The sequence below is a fragment of the Dendrobates tinctorius genome, unplaced genomic scaffold (assembly GCF_039654945.1).
Source record: "Dendrobates tinctorius isolate UK_male_01 unplaced genomic scaffold, ASM3965494v1 ptg000004l, whole genome shotgun sequence".
Classification (NCBI taxonomy): Eukaryota; Metazoa; Chordata; class Amphibia; order Anura; family Dendrobatidae; genus Dendrobates; species Dendrobates tinctorius.
The window spans coordinates 41678165-41695745 of NW_027361672.1; the positions used below are offsets into that span (position 1 = coordinate 41678165).

General features: G+C 44.0%; 1 protein-coding gene across 1 annotated transcript in view; it reads left to right on the plus strand.

Annotated features, from left to right (window-relative positions):
* The window catches only part of F13A1 (coagulation factor XIII A chain), a 309831-nt gene that overhangs the window by 172918 nt on the left and 119332 nt on the right, over positions 1–17581 (plus strand). Inside the window, exon 7 of the mRNA XM_073567328.1 lies at positions 58–232. Coding sequence (XP_073423429.1) covers positions 58–232 — 175 coding nt within the window. The remainder of the gene's footprint in view (positions 1–57; positions 233–17581) is intronic.

Sequence of the window (17581 nt, forward strand, 5' to 3'; positions counted from 1 at the left end):
GTTTTATATCTTATAGAAAAATATACATCCTCATAAGTGTTTTTCTTTGTTTTATAGATAAATGGCCAAGATGATGATGGTGTGGTTGCAGGAAGCTGGAATAATGAATACAAATATGGGGTATCACCGTCAGCGTGGACTGGAAGCGTAGAGATATTGTTGGAATACTATAGCTCTAAGTTGTCAGTAAAATATGGTCAGTGCTGGGTCTTTGCTGGAGTATTCACCACATGTGAGTATAAAATACAAAAAAAATCTTCCAAGTAATGTGACCTGATGTATTTAAAATTGAGACTGATGCCCTGAATTTATATGTCCTATAATTTGTGTCCAGAGGTTACCCTTCGACCCCTATACAGGGATGTGGCCTTTCCTACGGGGCTAATTAGTTGTGCCTATGGAATAACTATTAGAACCTTGGAGAAAGGGACAAGGACAAAATTGGATCCAAATGCATAGTCAGAGAAAGCCTAAATTGCAGTCCTGAAATCCAACACAATAGTCTACACATTTCAGGACTGTACAGATGCCTTTCTGGTGCAAAAGATCATTGCCCTGACAAAGTTGTCAGTACAACACTAAAATGAGTAGCTTATAATGTTTTAATTAAAAAAAAACAATTAGATATACTATTACTGAGCCTTTAATGATTGCTCATCAGAGATCACAGTACGCCGTTTTCACTACTCTTGAATCACACCTCACAGCTGATTGACATTTTTATGCCTATGCACAGTGTTAGCAGAAAGTTGTCAATCAATGGTGTGTGTGTGGGGTTATACAGAGCTCATCAATGAGAACACAGGTAAAACAGTGATATCATCAAAATTACACTAAAGAACTTAGTAAATGACACACTATCTGAATTTGGTGACTCTTTCCCTATTTTATGATTCTCTGAGGTTCAAAGGCATACACTTGGTGACAGGTTCCCTTTAACCCCTTCACCCCAAAGCCTGTTTTCACCTTCCTGATCAGACCAATTTTTTCAAAAATCTGACCATTGTCTCTTTATGGGGTAATAACTTTGAGATGCTTCAATGGATCCCACTATTTCAAAGACTGTTTTCTCAAGAACCTTTGTACTTCATGATAGTGGTAAAATTTGTTTGGTATTTTTTGCTTTTATTTGTGAAAATATTGGAAATTTGGCAAAAATTTTGAAAATTTGGCAGTTGTCAAATTTTCATTTTTATGTCTTTAAACCACAGAGGTATGTCACACAAAAGACTTAATGAATAACATTTCCCAAATGTCTACTATACATCAGAACAATTTTTGAAGCACAATTTTTTTTTTATTAAGATATTAGAAGGGTGTGAGGCAGTGACATAGACATATATAACAATATTTTCAAAAGGGTAATACGAGAAAATGTATCCTGTATCCCAACAATTGTTGGGCAATTTGTCCTGAGTATGCTGATACCCCATATGTGGTGGAAAACTACTGTATGGGCACATGGCTGTGCTCAGAAGGGAAGGAGTGATGGTTTTGAGTGCAGAGTTTGATCGAATGGTCTTTAGGCAACACGTCACGTTTGGAGAGCCCCTGACGTGCCTAAACAGTGTAAACCCCACACATGTGACCCCATTTTGGAAAGTAGACCCCCTAAAGAATTTATTTATTTATTTAGAAGTGTGATGAGCACCTTGACCCCCCCCCAGTGCTTCACAGAACTTTATAATGTTGTGCTGTGAAAATTTAAAAAAAATTGTCCACAAAAAATATTTTTTAGCCCCATTTTTTTCATTTTCACAAAGATAACAGGAGAATATAGACCTCAAAAATTGTTATTCAATTTCCCCTGAGTATGCTGATATCACATATGTAGTAGAAATCTACTGTTTAGGCGCATGTCAGGGCTTGGAAGGAAAGGAGTGACGGTTTAAAGGAATGGTCTGCACGCACCGTGTCTCATTTGGAGAAACCCTGATGTGCCTAAACAGTGAAAATCCCCCACAAGTGATCCCCCATTTTGCAAACTACATCCTTCATGGAATTCTCTAACGGCATAGTTACAGTATAGTATTGATAATAATGCTTTTGATTTTACTGGTGTATGAATTTATAATGCGGTGGTATGTGTAAGTTGTGCTGAGTACATCAGATTATGAAAGTGTGTTTTGTCAACAGGTTAAAAAGAAATGTTATTAATTTGTGGGCATGTGGTATGCTTTGAAACAATACTTAAAGCAAAGGAAAGGTTTCTCAGGGCAGTGTTCACAATGGTAAATTGTGTCTTTTTCGAATTCCTCTCTTGGGGCATACCCTGTTCCTTTTTTTGTGACCTTCCCTTCTTCACTGTTTGGGGAACCTCTGCTGGAAAATGTTGACCTGATATGATACAGGTACCATCAGTTTCAGAATTACTGAGAACCCTCACCATCCTGATTGTCAAACATTAAGGCCTTGATGACTACTTCCCAAAACTAAAGGAAGGTCCCCGTATTGCCTGCAGATCGAAACAGCACAAAAGCATTGTACAGTGCCATCTGTACAATGTGCATGGCCAATTTTTCGTAACAAACTTTAGCTTTTTGCATGGCACTGCTTGGTTTGAGGACCTGATCTGAGAAATCTACACCTCCCGTGTACTTATTATAATCCAATATACAATCTGGCTTTGGGACCTGTGTTGTGGTACCTTGGACAATGACATAGGAGCTGTCGTCACGGTGTAAGGTGGCCAAGATGACCACCAGCATGCTGCCCCTGCATTGAGCCCTGCTTTCGCCCTTTCTCAGCAGTTGCCCAATTGGCGTCTTAGGGAGGCCTTTCTGATATTTTTGCACTGTGCCACATGCAACTGTACCTCTGACAGAAAAGATCTTGAAGAGTAGGATGCTGGTGTAAAAGTTATCTTTGTAGAGGAGATAACCCTATGCAGCAGTGGGTGCAGCAATTCCCAAACAATTTTCTAACTCATCCCCAGGACAGAGGGAAATTCCGGGGACGGTCAATCTTGGTGTCACTCCTTTCATAGACCCTAAATCTCTGGGTATACCCTGAGGAACTCTCGGACAGCTTGCAAGGTTTAATTCTGTACCTGGCCCTCTTACCTGGGCAGGTATTGTCAGAATTTTAGCCTTCCTTTGAAATTAACCAGAGATTCATCTATACAAATGTCCCTTAGTGGGTTGTATGCCTCAGCAAGTTTTCTGCTGAAGTGTTCAACTACTGGTTGATGATGATCAAAGTTAGCATCGTCTCTGGGAGGACACTGCAAGTCATTACTATAATGCAAAAAATTTTGGATCGCTTCAAATCGTGTCCTTGTCATGGCCATACAGAATACCGGTGTGCTGTAGAGTGTATCAGTACTCCACTATTGACGAAGATCTACTTTTCTGATTGTGCCCATATGCATCACAGTTCCCCAAAAATGTCAACATTTCTGCTGCATTTACAGGGTTCCATCTGGCATATGATGACGTGTGATTTGGGGTGAAAAATTGATGGGTATACAAATTTGTCTGGGCCTTCATAACATTTATTATTTCCTCGCTGAAAAAGAATTTGAAAAACTCAATATCACTGAGGCTTGTATCATCAAATTCCATTCCTGAGCTGCCCATGAAATCCAGAATAATAGGATAATAATTTTCGGGGGCAGGGAAAGTGGAGTCCATATAGGATCGATTGCTGAAGAGCTTGCCCGAGTCCTAGGGCACCTTGCTGGGGGTCCCTCCACACTAGATGAGGAGGAAGAGAAATAGAAATAGAGTAATGTAGGATCTTCCTCACTACCTGAATCCGTGTCAGAGGCAAGGAAAGTGAATGCCTCCTCTAGTGAATAGCATCTTTTTGCCTAATGGGTCATTTTTATTTTATTCTTCAAAATACTGGGGATGTGTGTTTAAGTGGTGCTTTTACACATATACTGTGTGGGGCTTGTGTAAAGGATACAAGTTATTCTAAAAACCAGAGAAAAAAGTAAAAATGTAAATATTTAGAAGCAACACTTAGAAGAAAACAATGAAAAGAAAAATCAGTAGATGTAAAAAAATTTGCTTAAAAAAAATCACAGTGACATTCACTGCACTAATGCCGCCATATAAAGTTACTTGGCGGTAGCTATCCTTTTTTCTTGAAAAAGGAAAGCAGGTGTCACTTACACTGTGACATATGCTCCCTTAATGCACTGGCTATAAGTTTACTCGGCGCTAATTTTTTTTTTTGCAAAAGAAAAACGAAAGTCACTAACACTGCAACGTACACTCCTATAATGAACTAGCTAAAAATGTACTTGGTGTTAACTATTCCGCAAAAGGAAAACAGATGTCACTAACTCTGCGACTTCCCCTAATGCACTAGAAGCTACCCGGCGATAACAATTCTTTTTTTGGCAAAAGAAGAACGCTACCTCTCTACCTATAAAGCTACAGTCATATGTTAAATGTAGCCAAAAATTTAAAGAGATAATTGTATTTATCAAACAAGTTAGACTTTAATAAATATTTATAATACAAACATCATATATAGAACAACATACATGGGCATATATTAATGTCATGTGACTGACTCCAAAGGTCAATGTAATGACCAAGAAAAACGGGACCCATAATGTGAATAACATATATACTATTCAAAGAGAAAAAATATTTTTTCTCAATTAGAAATTAAAACATATTTGTTTGTTATTCACATATTCTCCAGGGATGGGGTTTTAAACAGTGTAAACTTCCCCAAAAACCCACTATTTGTATACCGCTAGATGACTAACTTCACATAGACACAAATTAGCTCCTTTGTGATACAGTGCACAATAAAGAGAGGTCTATAAGAAAATAAGTGCAGAGTAATTACCCATAGCGGCGTGTGTGTAGTCCCGTCTTAACCTCAGTCAGATACCCCAGGGGTATCTTTATTGTGCACTGTATCACAAAGGAGCTAATTTGTGTCTATGTGAAGTTAGTCATCTAGCGGTATACAAATAGTGGGTTTTTGGGGAAGTTTACACTTTTTAAAACCCCATCCCTGGAGAATATGTGAATAACAAACAAATATGTTTTAATTTCTAATTGAGAAAAAATATTTTTTCTCTTTGAATAGTATATATGTTATTCACATTATGGGTCCCGTTTTTCTTGGTCATTACATTGACCTTTGGAGTCAGTCACATGACATTAATATATGCCCATGTATGTTGTTCTATATATGATGTTTGTATTATAAATATTTATTAAAGTCTAACTTGTTTGATAAATACAATTATCTCTTTAAATTTTTGCCTACATTTACTCGTTGTTCCTCCTTTATAATAATATGACATTGAGTTGCCTTATAGCATGGGCATTTGACATCTTTTGCTTGTATTTCTATTTGCAAGTCATATGTTAAAGTTTGGGCACCCCTATTAATGTTAACCTTTTTTCTTTATAACAATTTTGGTTTTTGCAACAGCTATTTCAGTTTCATATATCTAATATCTGATGGACTCAGTTATATTTCTGGATTCAAATGAGGTTTATTGTACTAACAGAAAATGTGCAATCTGCATTTTAACAAAATTTGACCGGTGCAAAAGTATGGGCACCTCAACATAAAAGTGACACTAATATTTCGTAGATCCTCCTTTTGCTAAAATAACAGCCTCTAGTCGCTTCCTGTAGCTATTAATGAGTTCCTGGATCCTGGATGAAGGTATTTGTGACCATTCCTGTTTACAAAACAATTCCAGTTCAGTTAAGTTTGATGGTCGCCGAGCATGGACAGCCCGCTTCAAATTATCCCACAGATGTTCAATGATATTCAGGTCTGGGGACTGGGATGGCCATTCCAGAACATTGTAATTGTTCCTCTGCATGAATGCCTGAGTAGATTTGGAGCGGTGTTTTGGATCATTGTCTTGCTGAAATATCCATCCCCTGCGTAACTTCAACTTCATCACTGATTCTTGCACATTATTGTCAAGAATCTGCTGGTACTGAGTTGAATCCATGCAACCCTCAACTTTAACAAGATTCCCGGTGCCAGCATTGGCCACACAGCCCCAAAGCATGATGGAACCTCCACCAAATTTTACTGTGGGTAGCAAGTGTTTTTCTTGGAATGTTGTGTTTTTTAGCCTCCATGCATAACGCCTTTTTGTATGACCAAACAACTCAATCTTATGCTTTTGCATACCTCAGGCGACTCTATTTGTGGCGTGCTTGCAGAAACGGCTTCTTTCGCATCACTCTCCCATACAGCTTCTCCTTCTGCAAAGTGCGCTGTATTGTTGACTGATGCACAGTGACACCATCTGCAGCAAGATGATGCTGCAGGTCTTTGGAAGTGGTCTGTGGATTGTCCTTGACTGTTCTCACCAATCGGCACCAAAGGTGTTAATCAGGAGAGTTGACATTGTGATCACAGCTCCAATCACAGACAGCACCAATCACAACATGTCCTATGTTTGTTTTTTTTGCCTTTTTTGAAACTTTATTGTGACATCACTGTGATTGGCTGGTCTGAATTGATCAGCCAAGCACAGCGATCGTTGGTGCAGGGGGGGCGGTACAGCACCCCAGGGAAAATTACAGAGGTGGCCTGCTGTCAAATACAGCAGCCATCTTAACTCGGCGCAGTGACCGGACATAGCAGTGGAGTATATATGCTGTGTTTTGCGGGAACGCAGCTCCCGCAGCACCGTATATATACGGCGAATGTTGTGAAGGGGTTAAAGTACCAATCAAGAGGGGTTTTTTTATTTTCCTAGCTATTAATAATGTTTGTTTAACCTAAGCATGAAAATTCTTATCAGTCTTTGTCTCCTGCCGTTTCCAGCGCAGTTGTTACTTACTAGCCTCTGCGGACTGCAAGTTACTTTGCCAATGTAAGCCTATAAAACTCAAAACAGGATCCTCATAGACTTACCATTGAGAGCGGAAGTAAAGGTCGGTTGTGTGAGCAAATCACATGATGCAGGAGAGAGACCGGAGCAATCCTGAAAATGGCAGATGAAGACTGTTGAATGAAAAAACATTAATAACAGCTAATGGATGGGAAATTAAAAAAACCCATAACAATGGCGTAGCGCTTTAAAGCCTATATTTTTTCCCAAATCACTAACCTAGACACTGCAGCATGGCTAAATTATCTTACAGTAAAAGTATAGTAAATGAGCTCCAACTCTCTTCTTATGCTACATGGACCTGTTTCCCAAGAGATCTTATTAATAGCTGTATGAAAGTATTCTTTCTCATTTGTAACCTGTTGGGAGGTTGGTGGAGCCGACTTGAAACTGTCAACAGACCAGTCACATAGCAATGCAACAGCTAGCAAGTGACCTCACAGCACATTTCATTCTGGGAGTGCAAGATAAGTAAACAATATGCAATTTATTGAGGAGCATATCCGCCTACTCGCGCTTCATGTCATCTCGCTATCTTTCCTATATATTCACCGCTATGCCCGACTGCTGACCCTGAGAGAGAATCATTAGCTTCACGTGTGTTTAGGCTGCATGACATAGTTATCGTTCATTGGTAAACGGGAAAATATGAGAGACTGGAAGTGTTATGTGATTACCTCTCATCCAACATATTTCATCCCTAACACTCGAGAGAAATGTGCAGCTGAATTCATTTTAACATTGAACGTATGTTTGCTTACTCATCGAAGAATGATTTGTGCTCTATAAGTTGACATCACTGAATACTCATAGAAGCACACAAGATTAAAAAGGGCTCAAGACGCAGAACAGCGCCATTCCTGTCCTATCATTGCTACTTGATCTAAAATAAGACAGTGCATCGATGTGGCACTGTAATCCTGTTGCCTGCTGATATTGATAGAAAGTAGTCTCAGAATATGAGCGTGAATTTTAAAGTTGCATACTAGTGATGGGCGAACGTGCTTGGATAACATCTTTTTGCACACGTTTGGGTGTTATCCGAGTATCTTGGGCGTGCTCATATATTACAGTGGGTATGGAAAGTATTCAGACCCCTTGAAATTTTTCACTCTTTGTTTCATTGCAGCCATTTGGTAAATTCAAAAAAGTTTTTTTTCTCATTAATGTACGCTCTGAACCCCATCTTGTCTGAAAAAATAGAAATGTAGAAATTTTGGGAAATTTATTAAAAAAGAAAAACTGAAATATCACATGGTCATAAGTATTCAGACCCTTTGTTCAGTATTGAGTAGAAGCACTCTTTTGAGCTAGTACAGCTATGAGTGCTCTTGGGAATGATGCAACAAGTTTTTCACACATGGATTTGGGGATACTCTGCCATTCTTCCTTGCCGATCCTCTCCAGTTCCGTCAAGTTGGATGGTGACCGTTGGTGGACAGCCATTTTCAGGTCTCTCCAGAGATGTTCAGTTGGGTTTATGTCAGGGCTCTGGCTGGGCCAGTCAAGGAAAAAAGTCTCATCAGACGAGAGAATCTTATTTCTCATAGTCTGGGAGTCCTTCATGTGTTTTTTAGCAAACTCTATGCAAGCTTTCATGTTATCTGAGCACGTTCGCCCATCACTAGTCTGCAACTTTAAAAGACATGCTTATATTCTGAGACTAGTACCAAATGGTTGCAATGAAACAAATAGTGAAAAATTTAAAGGGGTCTGAATACTTTCTGTACCCACTCTATGTTCGAGTACCTGCGGCTGCATAATTTGCAGTTCTTAGACAACCTCAACACATGCATGTATTCCCTAACAGGTAATCCCTGCATGTGTTCGAGCTGTCTAACAGCCTCAAATCATGAAGCTATGGGGATGCGAGCATAATAAACAAGCACCCCCAAAATACTCAGGTAACACTGAAGCATGCTCAATAAGACATTATTTGAGTATGTACGCGCACCACTGTTGCAGACCATCAACTGGATTATTGAAAAAGGTAGAGAAAACTGCACATTCTGATCCCTTCTCTGAAAACAACCAAATTGTTTTCCATCTTGATTAAAGAAACCATATTGTAGCTTTGATTATGCTACACAGAAAGCACGAGACGCGTTTCTAATGTGTGGCCTCCCTTAGTCATAGTCAATCATTCCTATGATTAAGACAAGCTACACACCAGACATGCGTCAGGTATTTTCTATGGAGCATACGCAATACTACAAGGTGCTGTTCTTTTAATCAAGGTGGAATAGAATATGGATGTTTTTATCCAAAGAATCAGGATGTGCAGTTGTCTTTACCCTTTTCAGTAATGGTGACAATAGATTCATTCTGAATGGTCATTATTAGAGTTGAGCGAAACGGGTCGAAAAAATTCAAAAGTCGCCGACTTTTGGCAAAGTCGGGTTTCATGAAACGAAACCCGACCCTAGGATGAGGTCGGCCACGAGGTCGGCGACTTACGCGCCAAAGTCGCATTTCAAAAGTTTGTTTTGCGCTCTTTTTCAGCCAATCAGGATCCACGGACACTGTGGGCAACGTGATGACATAGGCACGGGTCACCACCATCTTTCAGAAGGGCATGCAAGTGATTGGCTTGCTTTGGTGAGCGTCACAGGGGGTATAAAAGGGCGTGCACGCCGACCGCCATCTTACTTCTGCCGATCTCAGTATAGGGAGAGGTTGCTGCTGATTCTGTAGGGAGAGCGTTAGGCAGGGAAGAAGACCAAAAAACTGCTTCTGCTGCTAGCGATTTGGCCTGCACAACACACCAGTCACTGTGTGTGCAGTGCAAGGGGAGGCTATATAGTGGTGTATCAGTGGTGTTGGTTGTTGGGCTGCCTTCTAAGGCTTCCTGACAGGCTGGCATTGCTGTTTACCCACTGCTCCGCAAACTGCTTTTTTAAAAGCAATCCAATCTCCCTTATCCTCTAGTCACTTTGGTCACAGCTGTGCCATCGAGCCTGTCACATAGCGCTCAGATATTCATTGGGCCTCAAACTGCTTTTTTAAAAGCAATCCCAATTTTTTTTTTTTGTCCTGCTGAGAAGAAAAAAAAACTGCTTCTGCTGCTGATAGCAATTTGGACTGCACAACACACCAGTCACTGTGTGTGCAGTGCAAGGGGAGGCTATATTGTGGTGTATCAGTGGTGTTGGTTGTTGGGCTGCCTTTTAAGGCTTCCTGACAGGCTGGCATTGCTGTTTACCCACTACTCCGCAAACTGCTTTTTTAAAAGCAATCCAATCTCCCTTATCCTCTAGTCACTTAGGTCACAGCTATGCCATCGAGCCTGTCACATAGCGATCAGATATCAGTGGGCCTCACACAATCCAAAAGTGTCCAGTGTCCAAAAGTGTGTGCAGAGATTCAAAATCTCACTTATCCTCTAGTCACTTAGGTCACAGCTGTGCCATCGAGCCTGTCACATAGCGCTCAGATATTCATTGGGCCTCACACAATCCAAAAGTGTCCAGTGTCCAAAAGTGTGTGCAGAGATTCAAAATCTCACTTATCCTCTAGTCACTTAGGTCACAGCTGTGCCATCGAGCCTGTCACATAGCGCTCAGATATCAGTGGGCCTCACACAATCCAAAAGTGTCCAGTGTCCAAAAGTGTGTGCAGAGATTCAAAATCTCACTTATCCTCTAGTCACTTAGGTCACAGCTGTGCCATCGAGCCTGTCACATAGCGCTCAGATATCAGTGGGCCTCACACAATCCAAAAGTGTCCAGTGTCCAAAAGTGTGTGCAGAGATTCAAAATCTCACTTATCCTCTAGTCACTTAGGTCACAGCTGTGCCATCGAGCTTGTCACATAGCGCTCAGATATCAGTGGGCCTCACACAATCCAAAAGTGTCCAGTGTCCAAAAGTGTGTGCAGAGATTCAAAATCTCACTTATCCTCTAGTCACTTAGGTCACAGCTGTGCCATCGAGCCTGTCACATAGCGCTCAGATATTCATTGGGCCTCACACAATCCAAAAGTGTCCAGTGTCCAAAAGTGTGTGCAGAGATTCAAAATCTCACTTATCCTCTAGTCACTTAGGTCACAGCTGTGCCATCGAGCCTGTCACATAGCGCTCAGATATTCATTGGGCCTCACACAATCCAAAAGTGTCCAGTGTCCAAAAGTGTGTGCAGAGATTAAAAATCTCACTTATCCTCTAGTCACTTAGGTCACAGCTGTGCCATCGAGCCTGTCACATAGCGCTCAGATATCAGTGGGCCTCACACAATCCAAAAGTGTCCAGTGTCCAAAAGTGTGTGCAGAGATTCAAAATCTCACTTATCCTCTAGTCACTTAGGTCACAGCTGTGCCATCGAGCCTGTCACATAGCGCTCAGATATCAGTGGGCCTCACACAATCCAAAAGTGTCCAGTGTCCAAAAGTGTGTGCAGAGATTCAAAATCTCACTTATCCTCTAGTCACTTAGGTCACAGCTGTGCCATCGAGCCTGTCACATAGCGCTCAGATATTCATTGGGCCTCACAATATCTAAAAGTGTCCAGTGTCCAAAAGTGTGTGCAGAGATTCAAAATCTCACTTATCCTCTAGTCACTTAGGTCACAGCTGTGCCATCGAGCCTGTCACATAGCGCTCAGATATCAGTGGGCCTCACACAATCCAAAAGTGTCCAGTGTCCAAAAGTGTGTGCAGAGATTCAAAATCTCACTTATCCTCTAGTCACTTAGGTCACAGCTGTGCCATCGAGCCTGTCACATAGCGCTCATATATCAGTGGGCCTCACACAATCCAAAAGTGTCCAGTGTCCAAAAGTGTGTGCAGAGATTCAAAATCTCACTTATCCTCTAGTCACTTAGGTCACAGCTGTGCCATCGAGCTTGTCACATAGCGCTCAGATATCAGTGGGCCTCACACAATCCAAAAGTGTCCAGTGTCCAAAAGTGTGTGCAGAGATTCAAAATCTCACTTATCCTCTAGTCACTTAGGTCACAGCTGTGCCATCGAGCCTGTCACATAGCGCTCAGATATCAGTGGGCCTCACACAATCCAAAAGTGTCCAGTGTCCAAAAGTGTGTGCAGAGATTCAAAATCTCACTTATCCTCTAGTCACTTAGGTCACAGCTGTGCCATCGAGCCTGTCACATAGCGCTCAGATATTCATTGGGCCTCACACAATCCAAAAGTGTCCAGTGTCCAAAAGTGTGTGCAGAGAATCAAAATCTCACTTATCCTCTAGTCACAGGTCACAGCTGTGCCATCGAGCCTGTCACATAGCGCTCAGATATTCATTGGGCCTCACACAATCCAAAAGTGTCCAGTGTCCAAAAGTGTGTGCAGAGATTCAAAATCTCACTTATCCTCTAGTCACTTAGGTCACAGCTGTGCCATCGAGCCTGTCACATAGCGCTCAGATATCAGTGGGCCTCACACAATCCAAAAGTGTCCAGTGTCCAAAAGTGTGTGCAGAGATTCAAAATCTCACTTATCCTCTAGTCACTCAGGTCACAGCTGTGACATCGAGCCTGTCACATAGCGCTCAGATATCAGTGGGCCTCACACAATCCAAAAGTGTCCAGTGTCCAAAAGTATGTGCAGAGATTCAAAATCTCACTTATCCTCTAGTCACTTAGGTCACAGCTGTGCCATCGAGACTGTCACATAGCGCTCAGATATTCATTGGGCCTCACACAATCCAAAAGTGTCCAGTGTCCAAAAGTGTGTGCAGAAATTCAAAATCTCCCCTGTCCTATAGACACCTTGTACCTTGTTTTACATACTATATAGTTTGTTGGATTTTGTCTACATTTCTACCAAAAATGAGGAAGGCTGGTGGAAGAGGCCGTGGAATTGGGCGGGGGTTGGCAGCTGGTAATGATGGTGTTGGTGGTGGATCTGATGGTAGTGGCAAGAGCAAAATAGGACCGAATGCAGGAGGTGTTGAGCCTGCGTCATCGTCTGGCTACATAAGGCCTCGAACGCTTAGTTTTCTAGGAGTTGGCAAACCGCTTTTAAAGCCAGAGCATCAGGAAAAAGTTTTGTCTTACATTGCTGACTCAGCCTCCAGCTCTATCGCCTCCTCTTCTTCAGTTGTAAAAAGTAAAAGCACTGAGTCGTCATTGGAGGCTCATGTTCATGAACCACACCTTTCCTTGTGTCCTTCACCCCAACCAAGATTGAAGGATGACGCAGGCCATACTACTGATTACTCCATGGAGCTGTTTTCACATACCATGCCTGGATTATCAAGTTAAATGGTGAATTACCCAGGCCAAGATGAATCTGACATGGAGTGCACTGATGCACAGCCGCTGATGGATGATTCTGCTGGTACATTCACTCAGAGCACTACATTGTCCTCGCAGTGTACAGAGCCAGATTCTGACCCTGATGAAACTCAGGTGCCCCTTCCCGCACACTATACCACCATACACGGTGACACAGAGGAAGGTGCACATGACATAGAAGAGGAGGTGATGGATGACCCAGTTGTTGACCCAGATTGGCATCCATTGGGGGAAGAGGGTGCTGCTTCCAATAGCTCAGATGAGGAGCATCCACAGCAGACATCGACATCGCAACAGTTGTTATCTGGCAGGCCCGGAGCACTCCAAAGACAGGTTCCAAACATCAAAAGAGTTGCTGGACAGCTTGTCCAGAGGGTCAAGAGATCACAGCGTGCTAGGCCGCAAAATGTCTGCCAAAGTAGGAAGAATGCAGTGTGGCACTTTTTTGAACAAAATCCTCATGATCAGGCCAAGGTTATCTGTAAGAAGTGCGCAAAGACCTTTAGCCGAGGGAAAAATCTGAAAAATTTGAATACCAGTTGCATGCTTAGACATTTAACCAGCATGCACTTGCAAGCGTGGACACAACACCAAACCTCAAGTGCCACATGTGCAACTGATCACAACGAAGGTAGTCATCAACGCTACATTGTTTCCCCCACTGTAAGCCCACCGGTTAGCACAGCAGCAAATGTTGAGGTGTCGTTGCAAGGCCACAGCAGTCAGGGAATCCCACTGTTATATCAACGAAAGACTGATTCTAGGCCATCAGAAAGAACACCACTCCATCACCATCATCAACCCTCTCTCAGTCCGCCCTGTCCACCGCTACTTCCACCATATGCAGCTCTCAAGTCCAGCTCACCCTCCCAGACACTATGAGTAGGTCAAGAAAGTATTCAGTCTCTCATCCGCGTACACTGGGTTTGAACGCCCACATTTCCAAACTAATCTCGTTTGAGATGATGCCCTTTCGGTTGGTGGAAAGCACAGCTTTCCGCGAACTCATGGCCTATGCAGTACCATGCTATGACCTACCCAGTCGCCACTTCTTCTCTTGCAAAGCCATCCCAGCCCTCCACCATCATGTGAAAGACCGCATTGTCCATGCACTCAAGCAGTCAGTGAGCGGAAAGGTGCACCTCACAACTGATGCATGGTCCAGTCGGCATGGCCAGGGCCGTTACGTGTCCATCACTGCGCACTGGGTTAATGTGGTGGATGCAGGGTCCACAGGGGACAGCGGTGGTGGGACAGTGCTGCCTAGCCCACGGTATAGGAAACAGTTGGCTGTAGGCGTTCCACCCTCCTCCTCCTCCTCCTCCTCCAGAAGCGAAAGCTCGTCCACAGAGCGCAGTCGTACGAGCACTCCATCTGCAGCTGCCACTGTTGCACACAATGTGTCCCCCTATCGAGCAGCTAGTGGAAAGCGTCAGCAGGCTGTGTTGCAGATGATGTGTTTGGGCGACAGACATACCGCCGAGGTGCTGGCCGAGTACTTGAAGCGACAAACTGAGTCATGGCTGGGCAGTGTACATCTTGAGGCAGGCAAGGTAGTTAGTGATAACGGCCGTAATTTTGTGGCAGCCATAGCCCTTTTAAAACTCAGCCACATACCTTGCTTGGCTCACACCTTGAACCTGGTGGTGCAGTGCTTCCTCAAAAATTATCCGGAGTTAACATCCCTGCTCCAGAAGGTGCGAAGACTGTGCGCGCACATCCGCCGGTCGCCTGTACACTCCGTTCGTATGCAGAAGCTGCAGCGATTGCTCCACCTTCCCAACCACCGCCTCATTATCGACATTGCAACAAGGTGGAACTCCACCCTGCACATGGTGGAGCGGCTGTGCGAGCAGAGGCAGGCCATAATGCATTTGTGGGAGGATACACGGCCAGGCACTTTGAGAGCAGACATGGAGTTGACAGGTGTGCAGTGGTCGAAGCTGAAAGACCTCTGTAAAGTCCTTCAGTGTTTTGAGGAATGCACACGGCTGGTAAGCGCAGACGACGCCATCCTAAGCATGAGCATCCCACTTATGCGTCTGCTCATGCAAACTTTGACGCACCTTAAGGAGCAGGCGTCTGCAGCCAATGTTGATGAGGAGGAAGAGGAGGAGGGAATCCTTGATGACATTCAGCCATTGTCTGCTCAGGGACCTCTCCTGGACGAGGTGGAGGAAGAAGAGGAGGAGGATGATGGGGATGATTACTTAGGGGAGGAGGATGCATCTCGTGGGGCAAGTGAAAATGTTGGCGTGGCAAGGTCTGGTACAGGGTTTGTGCGTGACTGGAGGGATGTGGATTTGCCAGAAAGTGCTCCTCCAACCAGCACTCGCAGTGCATCATTGACACCGGGAACATTGGCCCACATGTCAGATTATGCCTTGCGGATCCTAAAAAGGGACCCCCGCATTGCCAAAATGATGAACGATGACGACTACTGGTTGGCCAGCATCCTGGATCCACGCTATAAAGGCAAATTACAAAACATCATGCCACAGGAGAACCTTGACCTAATATTGGCTAATAAACTAGCAACTCTGGTAAATCGGTTGCTTGAGGCATTCCCAGCACACAGCAGCGGTGATGGTTCTCACACGAGCCGTACGGGCCGGGGGCAGCTTGGCAGAGGTGTTCGTGGTGCACACAGCAGAAGTGGCGTTGGAGACAGGGGATTCATGACAATGTTGTGGACTGATTTTTCAAATACCGCTCACCCAACTGGTAATACTGCATCGATTGAAAGTGACAGGAGACAGCAGTTGTCAACCATGGTTACAAACTACTTTTCCTCCCATATCGATGTTCTCCCACACAGGTCATTCCCCTTTGACTATTGGGCCGCTAAACTGGACACCTGGCCTGAATTGGCACAATATGCCTTACAGGAGCTCGCTTGCCCAGCTGCAAGTGTGCTATCGGAAAGAGTCTTCAGTGCAGCTGGATCAATCCTGACAGAAAAAAGGACCCGTCGGTCAACCCAAAATGTGGATGATCTAACCTTCATTAAAATGAACCATGCATGGGTTTCCAAGGATTTTGTCCCACCTTCCCCTGATGACACATAGGGTGTCAGAAAAATGGCTTGCTTTGGTCCACCTCTTCCTGGGACTTGACCTATTTCGCCTTTTGCATCAGCTGAATGTCCAACATCAACATATGCCACTTTCTAAATCTCCCTAGCTGTGCTGCCTCCCCCCCCATGGCCGGGGTCACCACCTAGCGCACGACACCGTGCGAGTGCCGTTGCCCTGGACAGGTGGGTAGGCCGACTCTTGGGCGCGGGCACTGGCACAGGGTCCCTCATAGTGCAATCAAGTGTCTCTGACGGTGGGGGTACACACCCGCCGTCAGACACACCGCTGTACTATGAGGGGCCCAGTGCCAGTACCGACGCCCACGAGTGGGCCCCCCTTGCTTGGGCAGGGCCCCAGCATTTGCAATCTTTACCTCTCCCTGCTCCTCCGCTGTGTAATCTGGGCCGTCAAATCCATACTGTGCCTGACACCGTCTGAGCCTGCCTCCAGAGACATATATTTTGAATGTGTACGCTATCCATACATGTTATCCGGGGATACGGTACTCTTTCTAACCTTTGTGCAATCACGTGCAATCCATACTGGGCCTAACACCGTCTGAGCCTGCCTCCTGAGACATATATTTTGAATGTGTACGCTATCCATACATGTTATCCGGGGATACGGTACCCTTTCTAACCTTTGTGTAATCACGTGCAATCCATACTGGGCCTAACACCGTCTGAGCCTGCCTCCTGAGACATATATTTTGAATGTGTACGCTATCCATACATGTTATCCGGGGATACGGTACCCTTTCTAACCTTTGTGCAATCACGTGCAATCCATACTGGGCCTAACACCGTCTGAGCCTGCCTCCTGAGACATATATTTTGAATGTGTACGCTATCCATACATGTTATCCGGGGATACGGTACCCCTTCTAACCTTTGTGCAATCACGTGCAATCCATACTGGGCCTAACACCGTCTGAGCCTGCCTCCTGAGACATATATTTTGAATGTGTACGCTATCCATACATGTTATCCGGGGATACGGTACCCTTTCTAACCTTTGTGCAATCACGTGCAATCCATACTGGGCCTAACACCATCTGAGCCTGCCTCCTGAGACATATATTTTGAATGTGTACGCTATCCATACATGTTATCCGGGGAAACGGTTCCCTTTCTAACCTTTGTGCAATCACGTGCAATCCATACTGGGCCTAACACCGTCTGAGCCTGCCTCCTGAGACATATATTTTGAATGTGTACGCTATCCATACATGTTATCCGGGGATACGGTACCCTTTCTAACCTTTGTGCAATCACGTGCAATCCATACTGGGCGTGAGAACGGCTGGCGAGCTGTTAAGCAAGCTACAGCACCTGTGGTTTGCACACGTAAGTTTTTCATTTTTTCAGGAATGACGGTTAGGCCTAATTCCGGAACTGCAGTTGACCTGCACTTACTGGGAA